We start from the raw sequence: 14,013 nt of genomic DNA on the forward strand, positions 1-14,013 counted from the left end.
CAGGATCCCTGGGAGGTGAAGGGACAGCCTCACCCCCGCCCCTGTGCCCAGGAGCCTCCCTGCTTATCTGAGCCTGAGTCTTTTGTGTATTAGGGTATCATTTTATTGGTTCTCTGTTGTCTCTTGGTATGCATGGTGGTCCAACACAGTGTGATTTATATTCTGTGTGTGTTCTGTGTATTTGTGGTGTATGTATGTGCATGTTCACGTAGGTTTGCGTGTGCCACACACTGGTGTGGAGGCTGGACGAAACAATAGAATCAGTTTTTTCCTTCTACCTTTTGTGGGTTCCAGGGCTTGAACCCAGGTTTTCAGCATTGTGCAGCCAGTGTTACCGAGTCATCTCCCTGTGGGGTTTTTTTTTTGGGTGGGGGGTTGTTTGAGACAAGTTACATAGCTTTGACTGGCTTCAAATCCCTAAGGATCTGCCTACCTCTGCATCCCAAGTGCTGGTACTAAAAGTGGTTGCCTCCAAGCCTGGCTTTCTGCTTCTGCCCTGGTTCTCCTACCTTTTGGGTCAGGGTCTCACTAGCTAGAAGGCTCACTTGGAGCTATGTAGGCCAGGTTGGCCTTGAACTCAGAGATCTGACTGTCTCTGCCTTCTGAGTGCTGGGGTTAAAGGCGTGCATCATCATGCTCAGCTCTCTAGCTTGCTTTTTTTTTTTTTAAACTGTCGCCCTTACTGTTTTTGCTTGTATGATTTATTTATTTATTTTTAAGATTTATTTATTTATTTATTATATGTACACTCTAGCTGTCCTCAGACAGCACCAGAAGAGGGCATCAGATCTCATTACGGGTGGTTGTGAGCCACCATGTGGTTGCTGGGATTTGAACTTCGGACCTTTGGAAGAGCAATCAGGTGCTCTTACCCACTGAGCCATCTCACCAGCCCATGATTTATTTTTATAGACACAGACATTTTCTTTTTTTTAAGATTTATTTATTATATGTAAGTACACTGTAGCTGTCTTCAGGCACACCAGAAGAGGGCATCAGATCTCATTTCAGGTGGTTGTGAGCCACCATGTGGTTGCTGGGATTTGAACTCTGGACCTTCGGAAGAGCAGTAGGGTGCTCTTACCCACTGAGCCATCTCACCAGCCCCCCCCCCTTTTTTAATATAAGGTCTCTCACTGCATCTGGAACACACAAACTCAGCCAGATAGGCTGTGAACCCCAGGGGTCCTCTCATCTCTGCATTATATCAGCAGTAATATTGCTGATGTATTGTCATGCCAAGCTTTAAAAATCACATTTACTTATTTGTGTGTGTGTGTGCATGTGTAGGGCACATGTGTGGCAAAGCATGCTTGTGGAGGTAGGAAAACAACTTGGAGAAATCAGTTTTCTTTTTCTACTACGTGGGTCCTGGGATAAGACTTAGGTTGTCGATACCTTTACCTGCTGAGCTGCCCGGCGGTCCACACCTGCTGTTTTATGTAGGTAATGGGGATTCAAACTCAAATCCCCATGGCTATAAGTCAAGCTGACTAAGCCATCTGCTTACCCCATGCTTTTACTTTAGAACCCAATGATCCTTGCTCAGAAATCATTTCCTAAGACAATGTGGTAAGATGCTGCCAGCCATTAGCATTCACCATCACCTTGTGCTCTTGGATCTCCAGGACCAACCCCCTCCTCGGGAGAACAGTCTCCCTGAAGCCATCATCTGGAAGAAAAGGAAGGTGACATACCACTAGCCCTCAGGCAGCTCTGCCTCTGCACTGTCTCCCATTTCTGCACTTGGAGCTGCTGAACCACCAAGCAGGGCGGTGGCTGACCCGGATGTGGGTCAAAGGGCACCACACCTTCCGAATGTTCACCTGTTATCTTGGGGAGTTGCTGTGGGTTTGGGGTGTGGACATACTGGAGGAAAAGGCACAGCAGCTGCTGTTGTGAGCTCTGGTCCCCAGAGCTGTGTGCAAAGGGAAATGGAGTCCTGAGATATCTGGGACAGACCCTTTGTCAGTCTTGTGGCCACCATGAACCCTGCCACTGTCACAGTACAGCCTACTCAAGGGAGTCTTTGAGAGCCAGGTCCAGCTGGGTGCTTGTAGACACAGACGAGAATCTCTCCCAAAACTCTGGTTCACCAGCCTTGTGGGACACGACCTTCCTTCCTAAGGGTGACCTGGGAGCTCACAGACAACAGCTGGGAGACAGCTGCATTTCGCTGGAGAAAGAGTTCAAGCCATCCATGAGGGCCACATCTACTTCACTGGTAGAATGGAATTGGAGATTTTAAATCTTATTCTTTTATTTTTGAGACAGGGTCTCACTATAGACCAGGATAGTCTGGAACACAGACCCATTTGATTCTGCCTCCTGGGGACTGGGATGCCTGGCTTTATTTATTTTTGAGACAGGGTTTCCTGTAGCCATGACTGGCCTTGAATTTCCCTAGGAGCTGGCCTTGAACTTCTGATCCTTTAGCTTCCACCTTCTAAGTACTAGGATTACAGGCTTGGTGTTCCCCCTCCCCCAGTAAGTTATTTGCTTTTATTTTATGTACATTTGTGTTTTGCCTATATGTGTGAAGGAGTCAGATCCCCTGGAACAGGAGTCAGTTGTGAGCTGCCATGTGGGTAGTGGAAATTGAGCCTGGGTCCTCTGGAAGAGCAGCTCTTAACCACTGAGCCACCCTTCCAGCCCCTCAAGCTTGTTTTTAAAAATTATATTTGTCTAGTGAGAGCTTAGCAGATAAGGAAATAAGAGCATTTATTTCTTGCCAGGTGATAGGGGCTTACGTCTTTAATACTAGTACTTGGGAGGCAGAGGCAGGTAGACCTATGTGAGTTCAAGGCCAAACTGGTGTACAGAATGACTTTCAGGACAGCCAGTGTTACATTCACAGGGCAACTCACAACCTCCTATAACTCTAGGCTCAGAGGACTCATTGGCCTCTCCGGTCTCTGTAGACAGCAGCACACAAATGGTCCAGATAAACTCACACATACTAATAAATAAAGTGTTGCAGGATATATGATCACACTGTGAACCCCACAGTTTCCAGTTATAGTGTGGCTCGGTTCTTAGCTCACACCTTTAATCCCTCTGGCTGGAATAAGTACATAGGCCCTTAGCACCCACCTTTAATCCCAAACAATGAAGGTAAAGTTAGTTTGTAGAAGGAAGCACCCACGTTTGAGAGTGGCTTCTAATTGAGGGGCAGACAAAGTGATGAATCAGAAAAAGATTTGACAGAATAGCCAACAAGACAGCCAGACTGGAGAGGCGTTTGAGCCACAACTGCTGAGTTGAACCAGCCTGAGTTCAGAAAGAACTAGAAAGGATGAGCTTATTCAGCAGTAAATCTCAGAGGCTGAAAACACTCTAGGCCTCGGTGAGATTATAAGAGTCAAGAAAATTCTAGGACTAGGCCTAAGTCAGCAGATGGAGGCAGAAAGCCATGAAGACAACAATTACAACAGGCAAATAAAAGTTACTTTTACAACAAGTAAATTAAATCTTTAAATTACATTTAACTTTTGTTTGGAGGTCAGAGAACAATTTGCAGACATCAGTTCTATGTGTTAACTCAGGTTATCGGGCATGGCAGCCGTTACCTGCTGAACCATCTCACCAGTCTACAAGAGGTTACCTTAGACAAGCTGGTGAGACGGGGACTTGCCACTTGAACTCAGACACTTCTGTTCCATCTTGGACACACATCCACTAATAGTAAAATTTAAAACCACAAACAAAAATAGTACTGGGGATGTAGCTGAGTTGGTAGAACGCTTGCCTAGCACACATGACTCTGGGTTCCATCCCCAGCACTACAAGAATAATGCTGAAGTGAGTGTATGCATGTGTACCTGTGATACCAGCAGTCTGGAAGCGGAGGCAGGAGGATCAGACAATCTAGATCATTATCTGCTATATACTAACTCTGAGGCCAGCCTGAGACACACACCATCTTAAACACAAAACAAAGAAAATATAGACACATATAAGCCACAGTCAAAGAAAATAGACCAATGGGCTCAGAGTCACTGCTGAGCTAGTAGGAAGTAGGGGGAGAGTTGGGTGTCCAGGATTCCAGCATGAGCTATGAACCGCAAGAGAAATTTGTTAGACACTGGGTTGGAGAGAAGATTTGGTGGTTAAAGAGCACACATTGTTCTTGTAGAGGACCCGAGTTCATTCCCAGTACTGTGTCAGGCAGACACAACTGCTCTAGGGGATACGTAACACCTCTGTCCTCCTATGTAGACATACACACAGGCAAACAACAAATAATACAAGAAGTTGGGTTGGGGGTGGCTCCATGGGTAAAGCACTGCTGCACAAGCCTGGAGACCTGAGTTCAGATCCCCAGACCCGTGTATGAGTCACGTTTTTAATCCCAGTACACCTACAGGAAATGCGAGGTGGAGACAGAAGAGTCTCCTCGAGCCCCATGGTCAGCTGACCTGGCTTACACAGTGGTGAAGAAACTGTCTTAAATGAGGTGCAAAGTAGGCCCAACTTCTGAGAATTGCTCTCTTTGGCATACACTGAGGCATAAATACCCAGAGGGGTCTGTGTCTAACAGAGAAAGAGAGGGAGAGGGAGGGGGAGACATGGGGAGGGGGAGAAGGAGACAGAGATAAAGAGGGAGAGACTAATTGGTTGGATAGAGGTTGCAGGTTGTTGAGCACTTCACACCCAAGGCCTGCTCTCCAGTAGTCTGCTTTCAGACTACAGGGCAGAGCTGGCCAGTGGGGTGCTGCCCTCTACTGCATATAGAAGGAGCTGCAGGGGAACCTGGCTGCTGGGTAACTGCTTCCCACCCCAATCCAAAAGCCCCACCCTCTAGAGTTGGGCAGCTGGAAGTGGTGAAACACACTTGCAATCCCAGCACTGAGGTTCAGATGGGTTTGCTTCAGGTTCAAGGCCATCCTGGGCTATGAGGAATAATACAGTGATACACCTCCCTATCTCAAAAAACCTGAATATCTAAGTGAGGGTGACTTCTTAGGGGCAGCTGGGAAAAGTAGGACAACTGTCACATGACTGGTCACAGGCTACTGCCACAGGAAAGGGCTGGCAGTTCCTGTGGATGGCCTGTGCTTCCTCTCTGATTCCATGCTTCTGGCTTGATCCTTAGAGCCTGTGTGACCTTCCTGGTGGTCTTCCCCCAAGGTGGGCCTGACTCACAGGGTCACAGCCCTGGAGCCCCAAACCGTTCCTAGGATCAGAACTCCTGCCTCACCCTCTGCCCTATTGTCACTGTGCTCCCCCACTCCCCGGGGTTTGCTGGAACACTGACCCTGTACTCTGACCCCTGTCATAGAACCATGGAGGCAAAAGGAAGCAGCTGACACACAGACATCTCCCGGCCAGTTGCAGCTTTCCATCCTGGAGCAGCTTGCTTCATCCTGAGATAGGGTCATAGAGCTCAGGCTAGCCCAGGGCTTACTATGCAGGCAAAGATGACCTTGAACTTGGGAATCCTCCTGCCTCAGCCTCTAAGGGCTTTGCTAGGGCAGTAAGTGCACTGTCACCACATGCCCAATCCCAGCAGCTGTCCTGGTAACCCACTCCAGTCCCAGGTGTGGGTCCCCCTCCTGCCTGCTACAGCTGCCAGGAATACCTCCAGTCCGTACAAGCAGCCGGCTTGGTCCAGGCCTGGGGCGGGGCCTGGCCAGTCATTTTCTCCAGGCTTGCTGCTAGGGCTCAGAGTGATGTTTATTCTGATGGCTAATGTACCCCACCAGGCAACACGAACTGGCTTTAACTGCAAGTCACAGGCTCAGTCTCCTAGAAAATACTTTATTTGTTTTCACTGTCAGACAAGGTCTTGCTATGTAGCCCAACCTAGCCTGGAACTTGTGATCCTCCTGTCTCAGCTTCCTGAGTACAGACGTGAATTTATTAGACATTTCAGAACTTCTTAGACATCGGCTCTGCGGTCACAGCAAACGAGGTGCAATCTCAATGGTGTTAATGCGGAGGATGGTCTGGGGGTTCACAATGACTGAAAGAGAGAACCTTGTCACAGGCTCAGTCTCATGTCCTTCAGACAGCCGTCTCGGGGCTCAGGTCAGTGCATTCTGCATGACTGCCAGCCAGGTCCCTTGTTCCTACTGTTTCTGTGATGTGGACTGACTGCCTCACTCACCGCATAGGCTCCACCCACAGTGGCCTAAGGTTCAGGGTCTGCTCCCACAACCACACTGGCCCCAAGGCTTCCAAGGCAGGGGGGGCCTGGTCACTTTGAGTGAGGGATGGGGGAAGCTCCCCTTTAACACAGACTGTGGTTAGGTACTGTGGCTACTGACTGGGGTAGGTACGTGAAACTACATCTCACTGTCCAGGACTGCTTCACAACTGCCGCTGTTACTATTTTTGAGGGGATATGAGGTAGTCAACTAAAAATATTTGTTTAATTTGCATTTATTTTGTGTGTGCATGCAAGCTGTCATAGTGTGTCTGAGTGTGTGTCTGAGTGTGTACACATGCAAGTGCTTATCAGAGGACAACGTGGGAGAAACTAGTTCTTTCCTTCAACTGTGTGGGTTCTGGTGTCAGCAGGTGTCTTCACCTGCCAGGCCGTCCAATCGTCCTGGGAACCCTGCCTCAGCCTCCTCCTCAGTGTGAGCACTAGATCTGGCCTTATCTGCTGCGATGTCACTCCCAGAGACAGGCTCTGTAGCCTGTGCTCCTGGGCCCTACCCTGGGGCCCCTCTGTTTTGCAGGGATTGACTGGCGTTCTCTGGCCCCCTCACTGTTCATGGTTCACTTACTGCTTTGAGGATGTCAGATGTCTATGTCAGAACAAAGCAGGTAATAGGGGACAGGCCACACCTATTAGGGCCTCATAATTAGGTGTTCCCTCAGGGAAGGGAGACTGACTCAGGGGCAAGGACACTGGTGTTCCCTCCTGCTGTCCATGCTCCACCTAGCCTTGGCACCACACTTACCATCTGGCACTGCCCACCCATGGCTTCCACCACCACAGGGGATTCTTGCCTAGCCAGACCAACCACTGAAAAGGGAAGCAGTGCCCTGAGAAGTCACCCTTAGACTTCATCTGCCCTGTCCACAGGTCAGCAGCCTCATGCCCCACTCCTCCCAGCTGACACTGAAGCCCAGCTTGTAGCCTTCTCCTGTGGGTACTAGGCACTGTGGCCTTACCCCCAGACCCCCCTAAGCTGGTTCTTCCCCCAGCTTCTCTCCTCGCACTGGCTCCAGGGCCTCTTCAGCATCCTCACGTTCCAGCCTTCAGATGAGCCTCCTTAAAAGGTCAGCCAGCTGGCCACGGCCTGACCACTCAGAGGATATTTGTATTTGGCACTTCCATGACACTGCTGGGGCCTATTACTAAAGGGCTAAGGCAGGCAGCATCATCAGAAGGGAGGATGCGGACTGCTTGGTCTGACCAAGTGATTTCAAAGAGCACAGCTGGCTCCCCCACTTCCTGCAGATGCCATGAACCTGTTCCTGAGCATCTAATCCCTTTGAATTATCTGTGACGTCATATGCACAAACGCATGTGCTGACAACAGAGGCTGCCTGCCTTGTTGCTACCTCAGCTTGACTTGTGCAGAGTGTGAACTATTCCCAGCAGATGTGGGAGCTGCTTCCAGTTTCCCAAGACAATCTAATATGCCACTGCTGTCCCCCAGTGTCTCAAGGTGGGTGCCATGCTGGGTTCACAGCTCTATGTGGTCTGCATGTTGCAGTGGGGCAGTGTGAGTCATCCTGGGCCCTTATCCCACACAATGCTGGCACAATACCACCCTGGCATTGCCCAGCTACTTGGCAGGGAACATGGGCACAACCATGGTGTGCTGGGAGCACAGGGCCCCAATACACTGTCTCATACTTACTTTTTTTCTTCCTGAAGTTTTTCCTTTTCCTAAATTTCATGTTGATTTTGGGCCATGATTCTGTCTTTTCAATGACTGTGGCTTCAACTCGTACAAGATCCTTTCTAGAAAGACAAAAAAGAAAGTACAGTGCACCTCCTTCATTGCCTTTTAGTTTCATGGACAACTTGCGGAAGCTCCCCAGAGAATTCCTGGTTCTGCAGTGGGGTCTCATGCAGCCCAGACCAACCTTAAATTCTCTTTACATCCAAGGAATAAACTGACCTCTGACCCTCTTACCTCTGCTTCCTGTGTAGGGTCAACAGCTATGTGCCCCACATATGGGTCATTCATTTTGAAAACAGTGAGAAAACATAATGAAGAGTATTTAAAAAATCTTTTAGTCAGGTGTGACTACTGATGCCAGTGTCTAGGAGGCAGGGGCAGGAGGATGGCCACAAATTCAAGGTAAGCCTAGTACACATTGTGAGTTCTAGTCTAACCTGGGCTACACAGTTAAACTCTGGCTCAAAAACCAAAACAAAATACAAACAAAAAACCAACAAAGAAAAAAAAATTTTTTCAATTAACTTTGTTTGTGGTGTTGAGAACACAATCCCAGGGCCTCAAACTTAACAAGTAAACACTCTATCTCTGAGTGGAATCACCAGCCCTTAAGATGATCTGAAAGACTACACTGGCTGCCGGCTATGGTGGCTCATGCCTTTAATCCCAGCACTCAGGAGGCAGAGGCAGGCGGGTCTCCTGTGAGTTCAAGGCCAGCCTGGTCCACATAATAAATTCCAGGACAGCCAAGGGTACATAGAAAGACCCTGTCTCAAGAAGCAGAAAGAAAGAAAGAAAGAAAGAAAGAAAGAAAGAAAGAAAGAAAGAAAGAAAGAAAGAAAGAAAGAAAGAAAAGGGGAGGGGAGGGGAGGGGAGGGGAGGGGAGGGGAGGGGAGGGGAGAGGAGAGGAGAGGAGAGGAGAGGAGAGGAGAGGAGAGGAGAGGAGAGGAGAGGAGAGGAGAGGAGAGGAGAGGAGAGGAGAGGAGAGGAGAGGAGAGGAGAGGAGAAAAATATATTACAATGGATTAGTGACTGACTAGTCTCCTAGCTGGGTATCTCCTGGGACACCAAACACCCACCAGAATTAAGAAAGGTGTTGCATTTAACTCTTTTTTTTTGTTTTGTTTTTGTTTTTTGAGACAGGGTTTCTCTGTGTAACAACCCTGGCTGTCCTGGAACTCACTTTGTAGACCAGGCTGGACTCGAACTCAGAAATCCGCCTGCCTCTGCCTCCCAAGTGCTGGGATTAAAGGCATGTGCCACCATGCCCGGCTGCATTTAACTCTTAGAATGATGTTGAACAATCCCCATTGGGCCTGACCACACCGTGTCCAGCCTGTGAGCCAGCCCAGCCCTGGACCAAGCCCAGGGTTTGAAGCTCATTACCGGAGGAGTGGCTTGCCCAGGAGTGTGAAGTTGTCTGCCCCAACCAGCAGGACCTGAGAAGATAAAATATAGCATATTTAATCCCTGACTCTTCACCAAGGGAGCAGGTGATGCCTACATGCTGGGACTGGATGGGAAATGGAAAACACAGAAAGCTTCAAGACCCACAATGGAGGGAGAGAAATGACCTCTGTAAGCTCTCTGACCTCCACTACCCATGGAGAGGTAGATGCTAGAGGATCAGGATCAGTCTGGTCTTCACAGCAAGTCTGAGGCTAGCCTGGGGTACAATACAGGAGACCTTGTCTCAAATAAAAACAATCAGACTAAACTGCTTCGGCGTCCATCAGTGCTACCACTCACACAGCATTATGCTGCTGGAACTTCCCAGCCTCCCCTACAATAGCACGTGCTAGAAATCTCCCTTCAAGCTCTCTGGCAGCTTATGTCTGTGATCAAGGATATGGAGACACAGCTCAGCTCCACTGTCTTCCTCTAGTCCTAGTCTCCCTTTTGCTCTGCCCTATGCAGAGTCCAACCCTGCCTCCCACCCGCTGGCTGTGAGTCCTTTTTTCAGCACAGCTGAGAAAACCCTCAGCAATGCTCACTAGGTGCTGGAGTCCTTGAGTCCACAACACAACATGCACCTCACCTTTTCCAGCCGAATCCTCTCTCCACACTTGATATCCAACTCATTTTCAATTAGAATCAGGTCCTCTGCAGTCACCTTCCATTGGTGGCTGGCAAAGTGCACGACAGCAAAGAGCCGGCCATACTGGCCTGTGGCGATCAGCTCATTCACCTTCTTCACAACCTCTGCAGGACAGTGGGTGGCAATCACTGCACAGGTACCAGGCTCCCTTGTGAGGACTGCTCCTGCAGTCTGTCCAGCCCTGCTTACCCAGCCAGTCGGGAGGTGCTGGCTTGGGCTGGGGCTCTCAGGAGCACTGGCAGGAAGTGTTACTTCTGCAGTTCTGGAGCAGAACCCTCCATCCTGTTTGCTTTTTTTTCTTTTAAATCAATTAAGACCCAGTGCACAAGCAGAACATGATGGTGCACACCCATAATCCCAGCATTTGGGAGGCTGAAGCAGGACGGCAGTGAGTCTAGCCTGGACTACATCTCAGGGCAAGAAGTGTGCAGTCTAAGAAGTGAAAGGACAGTCCTTCTGCAGTCTGAGGAGCCAGATTCTGTGTCCCTGAGCTGGCAGGGCCTCCTGACCACCCTCCACCCCAGCACCTTCCCTGTTCCCAAGGGACTCACCTTCTCTCCACATTCCATCTCTGGCAGGCCCAACTGCCCTCCCTCCACACCCGTTCCCTGTTCCCATTACCACTACTCTGGCTCATGTCACAGTCCTTAGCTCTCAATTTTGTCCTGAGAAGACACCCACTGAGCATAGACCCCACCCCTGGGCCAAGGGCTGGACACACAGGACAAACATAACAATTCCTGCTCTGGATAAGGCCAAGGCCAGAAGCAGCTCCTGACATCCCATTGAAGGCTCCAGATGATGCACCAAACACGCAGACCTCTCCTGTGGTGGTGCCCTGCACAGTGAGTGAGCACTGACAGTCAGCAAGTGCTCCAGAGAGGACACGCAGGACCTATACATACAGCCTGCACACCACCACTGCCACCCTTCATCATCACATTCGTGGGTTCTGATAGCTGTGGCAAGCCCTCCAACCAATCCCAGACCTCCAGGGGTGACTATACTTAGCCTGAACAGGAGCTTAAACAGTATTCTAAAATAACAGAAGATTCCCCGGAATGATGGGAACTTCGAGCTTTTGGGAAGCTGAGACATGACTCTTCAGCTGGCAACAGCTGTGCTGCCTTTTCCTGACATGTAGCCCAGGCTGGACATGACTTGTGGTGCTCCTAACTGAGTACTGGGATGATGGGGTTGCACTGATACATAACATAGCTGGAGATGGAGGTGCACGCACTACCCCTCCCATCACCGGACTGCCTCGTGGCAGAGATGCTGGAGAGCTGTTTATCAAGAGAAGATTCATCATAAATGTTGGTGTTTACCAACCAAAATGAATGTGAGGTCTCACGTGTGCTCGGGTTCCAAGCACTCAGAAACCTGCAGCCTTGCCCTGTGGCAATGATTACCTCAGTGACCTGTGGGAATGGACACTCGGTGCTACCCATTCATTTCCCTTTTTATTCTGTCTTTTTTGAGATAGAGTCTCACTTTGTAGCCTACGCTGGCCTCAAACTCTCAGCAATCCCCCTGCCTCCTGGGCCTCCCAAGTGCTAGGGCTACAAAGGCCTCCCTGCCCAGCTCCTGCTAAGTCTTACCCGCATGGTGTCTAGTCTCTTCAACAGGGTCCGGCAGAACCACTTCTTGCCAGGGTGGTGAACTCAGGGAGGTCTTAGGAACGTATCTGCAAAGCCATTTCATAAACACACATCACATGCTCAGGAAAGGCAGCTTCACCTCCCCAAGAGCAGCTGTGCAGGAAGCACCAGGAGGCTGTGTGCAAGCTTGCTATGGAGGGTCATAAACCCACAACACTAATGCTGCCTCTACATCACTGCGAACACACACATGCATTATTTCTGTTGGGGACAGAACTCTATGTATGCATGCATGCATGATGCATGTGTACACATTTATGCTGAAGGAGGAACTCAAGGCCTCAAGTATGTTGGCCAAACATGCTATCACTGAGCTATGTAGAAAAACTGTTATTTTAAAGACAAAGTTTTTCTGTGTAGCTCTGGCTGTTCATCTGCCTCTGCCTCCTAAGTGCTGGGATTAAAGACTTATGCTACCAAGTCTGTCATCACACCCAGCCTCAAATGTAGAGACCTTTTAACTTGAAGGTAATATTTACAGATAAGTGGGAAAATCACCAAACCCACATTTTGGTATTTTACCCTTGTGGATATGAAGCGCTCTGTGAATTGAACCTTCGAGAAGCAGACCAGAGGGAGGCTGTAAGAAGAAGAGAAACATGGTGGGTAGTTACTCTGATGACATGTAACGATCTGCTGCTAGCATACCATTTAACCTACTGTATTACAACTTGTCTGTGAAAACCGTCCAGGGGAGCACTGGGGATGACTCGGTGGGTAAAGTGTCTGCTATCCCACTGTAAGAACCTGAGTTCAGGTAACCAGCACTAAAATAAAATGCTAGACACTTCTGTTACCCTAGCACTGGGGAGTGGAGACAAACAGATCTTGAGGGCTTGTTGGTTAGCCAGTCTAACCAAATAGCCAGCTTCAGATTCACGGAGAAACCTTTAGGAATAAGGAGAGGGGTTGGAGAAATGGGCCAGTGGAAGAGTAGCTGCTGTTCTTGTAGAAGACAAAGTTTGGTTCCCAGCACCCACATGGAAGTCCTCAAGTGTCTGCATCTCCAGCTCCAGGGATCTGTGATAAACCAGCATACTTCTATCTTAAGCTGGAAAGCCATCTTATAGTAGAGAAAAAGTAGATTCATTTCTGTTTATGATTAAATCTGTTTCTCAAGGATTGGGTTATGCCACACCTTAACTACAAATGGGTTTATACCACCTGTCCCGGAAAACGGCAACTATGCCTTTGTTTCAGAGTTATTATGACGACCTGTTGTTACGAACACCTTGCAACTGCACCTTTGTTTCAGAAAGTTATTGTGACCAACCCGTTACGCTTATGTTCTGCTTCACCCCCATTTGAAAACCTCCTATTCCTGAACTATAGAAACCCTGATTTCACAGGTGTCCAATGCTGACCTCCTGAACCCTGACTTAGGTGGAGGCAGCCTGAATACCCAAGTGAAAAAGCTTGCTTTAATTAAGTTGGCTACGATGATTTGAGTTGGTGGCCTTTCTCCTATCATCTATGGATTAACATCTGACCCCCTCTTCTGGACTCCAAAGGCACCTTCACTTAAATGCAAGGAAAGGACATCCCTCCACAGAAACAAACATCACAATAAATCTTAAAAAAAAAAAAAAAAAAAAAAAGAAAGAAAGAAACTGAAAAGGTTGAACACAACAGTGTCCACCTGACATCATCATCTGGTCTCCACAAGGGCATGTACACTCACCTGCACACATACATACACATAACACATACACAAACCAAAAGGTCTAGGTCAACAAAACTAAGGACACATTACTTAGTGACTTGTTATGTTTCAAGATAGTTCACTTCATGGTCTAAGGTCCTAACATTAAAATCACTCACTCCTTTCTTCAACGTCATTTTTTTTTTTTCCTGATCCGAGAGTGGCTAGCAGCCCGAGGACAACTGTCCACACCCATGCTCTACTTAGCAGCTTCTAACTCGCTTTCTTTACATCCCCATTGTATGACCCTGGGTAGGTCATTTGTCTACACCCATTTGTGTCCCTGTACTATAGGACCTACACTTAAGTTTAAGAGCACTTGTCAGTATTTAGCAATGAACGGAAGGAACCACGTTCTCATCCCAGGTTCTCATACTCCAAACCCTGTGCCATATTCACGACTCTCACAACCAACACACCAGGAGCCAAGGTGGACTCAGACACACGGGCGGCAGACGGCGGAAGCACCGCTAGCTTCTTCCCTCACCAGGTCTCCCTGGTCTCACCTGGTCCAGATCCCTGGGATGCCAAGATGCTACGGCTACACACAGACACCAGGCGCCCGAAGGCGCCCGGCAATGCCGAGACCGCTATGGCAGCAGCCATGTTTCCACAGTCCCAACCGGAAGCGGAAGCGGCGCGAACCTTGTGCGTCAACACACAAGCTCAGTAGGGAACACCAGGAGC

The 14,013-nt window shown here is 48.9% G+C and overlaps 1 protein-coding gene across 2 annotated transcripts; it reads right to left on the reverse strand.

Moving 5' to 3' along the window:
- Positions 1 to 974: 974 nt before the first annotated feature.
- Mrpl21 (mitochondrial ribosomal protein L21) lies at positions 975 to 14,000 on the reverse strand. Of its 2 annotated transcripts, XM_029472669.2 has the most exons (8): positions 13,833 to 14,000; positions 12,147 to 12,204; positions 11,565 to 11,650; positions 9,904 to 10,067; positions 9,252 to 9,304; positions 7,821 to 7,924; positions 1,608 to 1,672; positions 975 to 1,056 (listed from the first exon to the last, which is right to left on the reverse strand). In XM_029472669.2, the coding sequence occupies exons 1-8, from the start codon at positions 13,930 to 13,932 to the stop codon at positions 1,003 to 1,005; spliced, it is 684 nt and encodes a 227-aa protein (XP_029328529.2). In that variant the 5' UTR covers positions 13,933 to 14,000; the 3' UTR covers positions 975 to 1,002. The 2 variants fall into 2 exon arrangements, with proteins under 2 accessions (XP_029328529.2, XP_021007632.1); XM_021151973.3 differs by lacking the exons at positions 975 to 1,056; positions 1,608 to 1,672 and adding an exon at positions 5,741 to 5,965 and having other exon boundaries at positions 13,833 to 13,972.
- Positions 14,001 to 14,013: the final 13 nt, after the last annotated feature.

Source organism: Mus caroli, unplaced genomic scaffold, assembly GCF_978045245.1.
Source record: "Mus caroli unplaced genomic scaffold, Mus_caroli_1 scaffold_20, whole genome shotgun sequence".
NCBI lineage: Eukaryota > Metazoa > Chordata > Mammalia > Rodentia > Muridae > Mus > Mus caroli.

What these genes read in the sequence shown, in the direction of transcription:
- Mrpl21 (XM_029472669.2), bottom strand. Translation starts at nt 13,932, where the DNA reads ATGGCTGCTGCCATAGCGGTCTCGGCATTGCCGGGCGCCTTCGGGCGC. An exon ending in AGCGCTTCATATCCACAAGG is followed by an intron (nt 11,651 to 12,146) that starts GTAAAATACCAA and finishes ATGGCTTTGCAG; the next exon opens with ATACGTTCCTAAGACCTCCC. An exon ending in TGGAGATCCAAGAGCACAAG is followed by an intron (nt 1,057 to 1,607) that starts GTGATGGTGAAT and finishes GCTCTTCCGAAG; the next exon opens with GTCCAGAGTTCAAATCCCAG.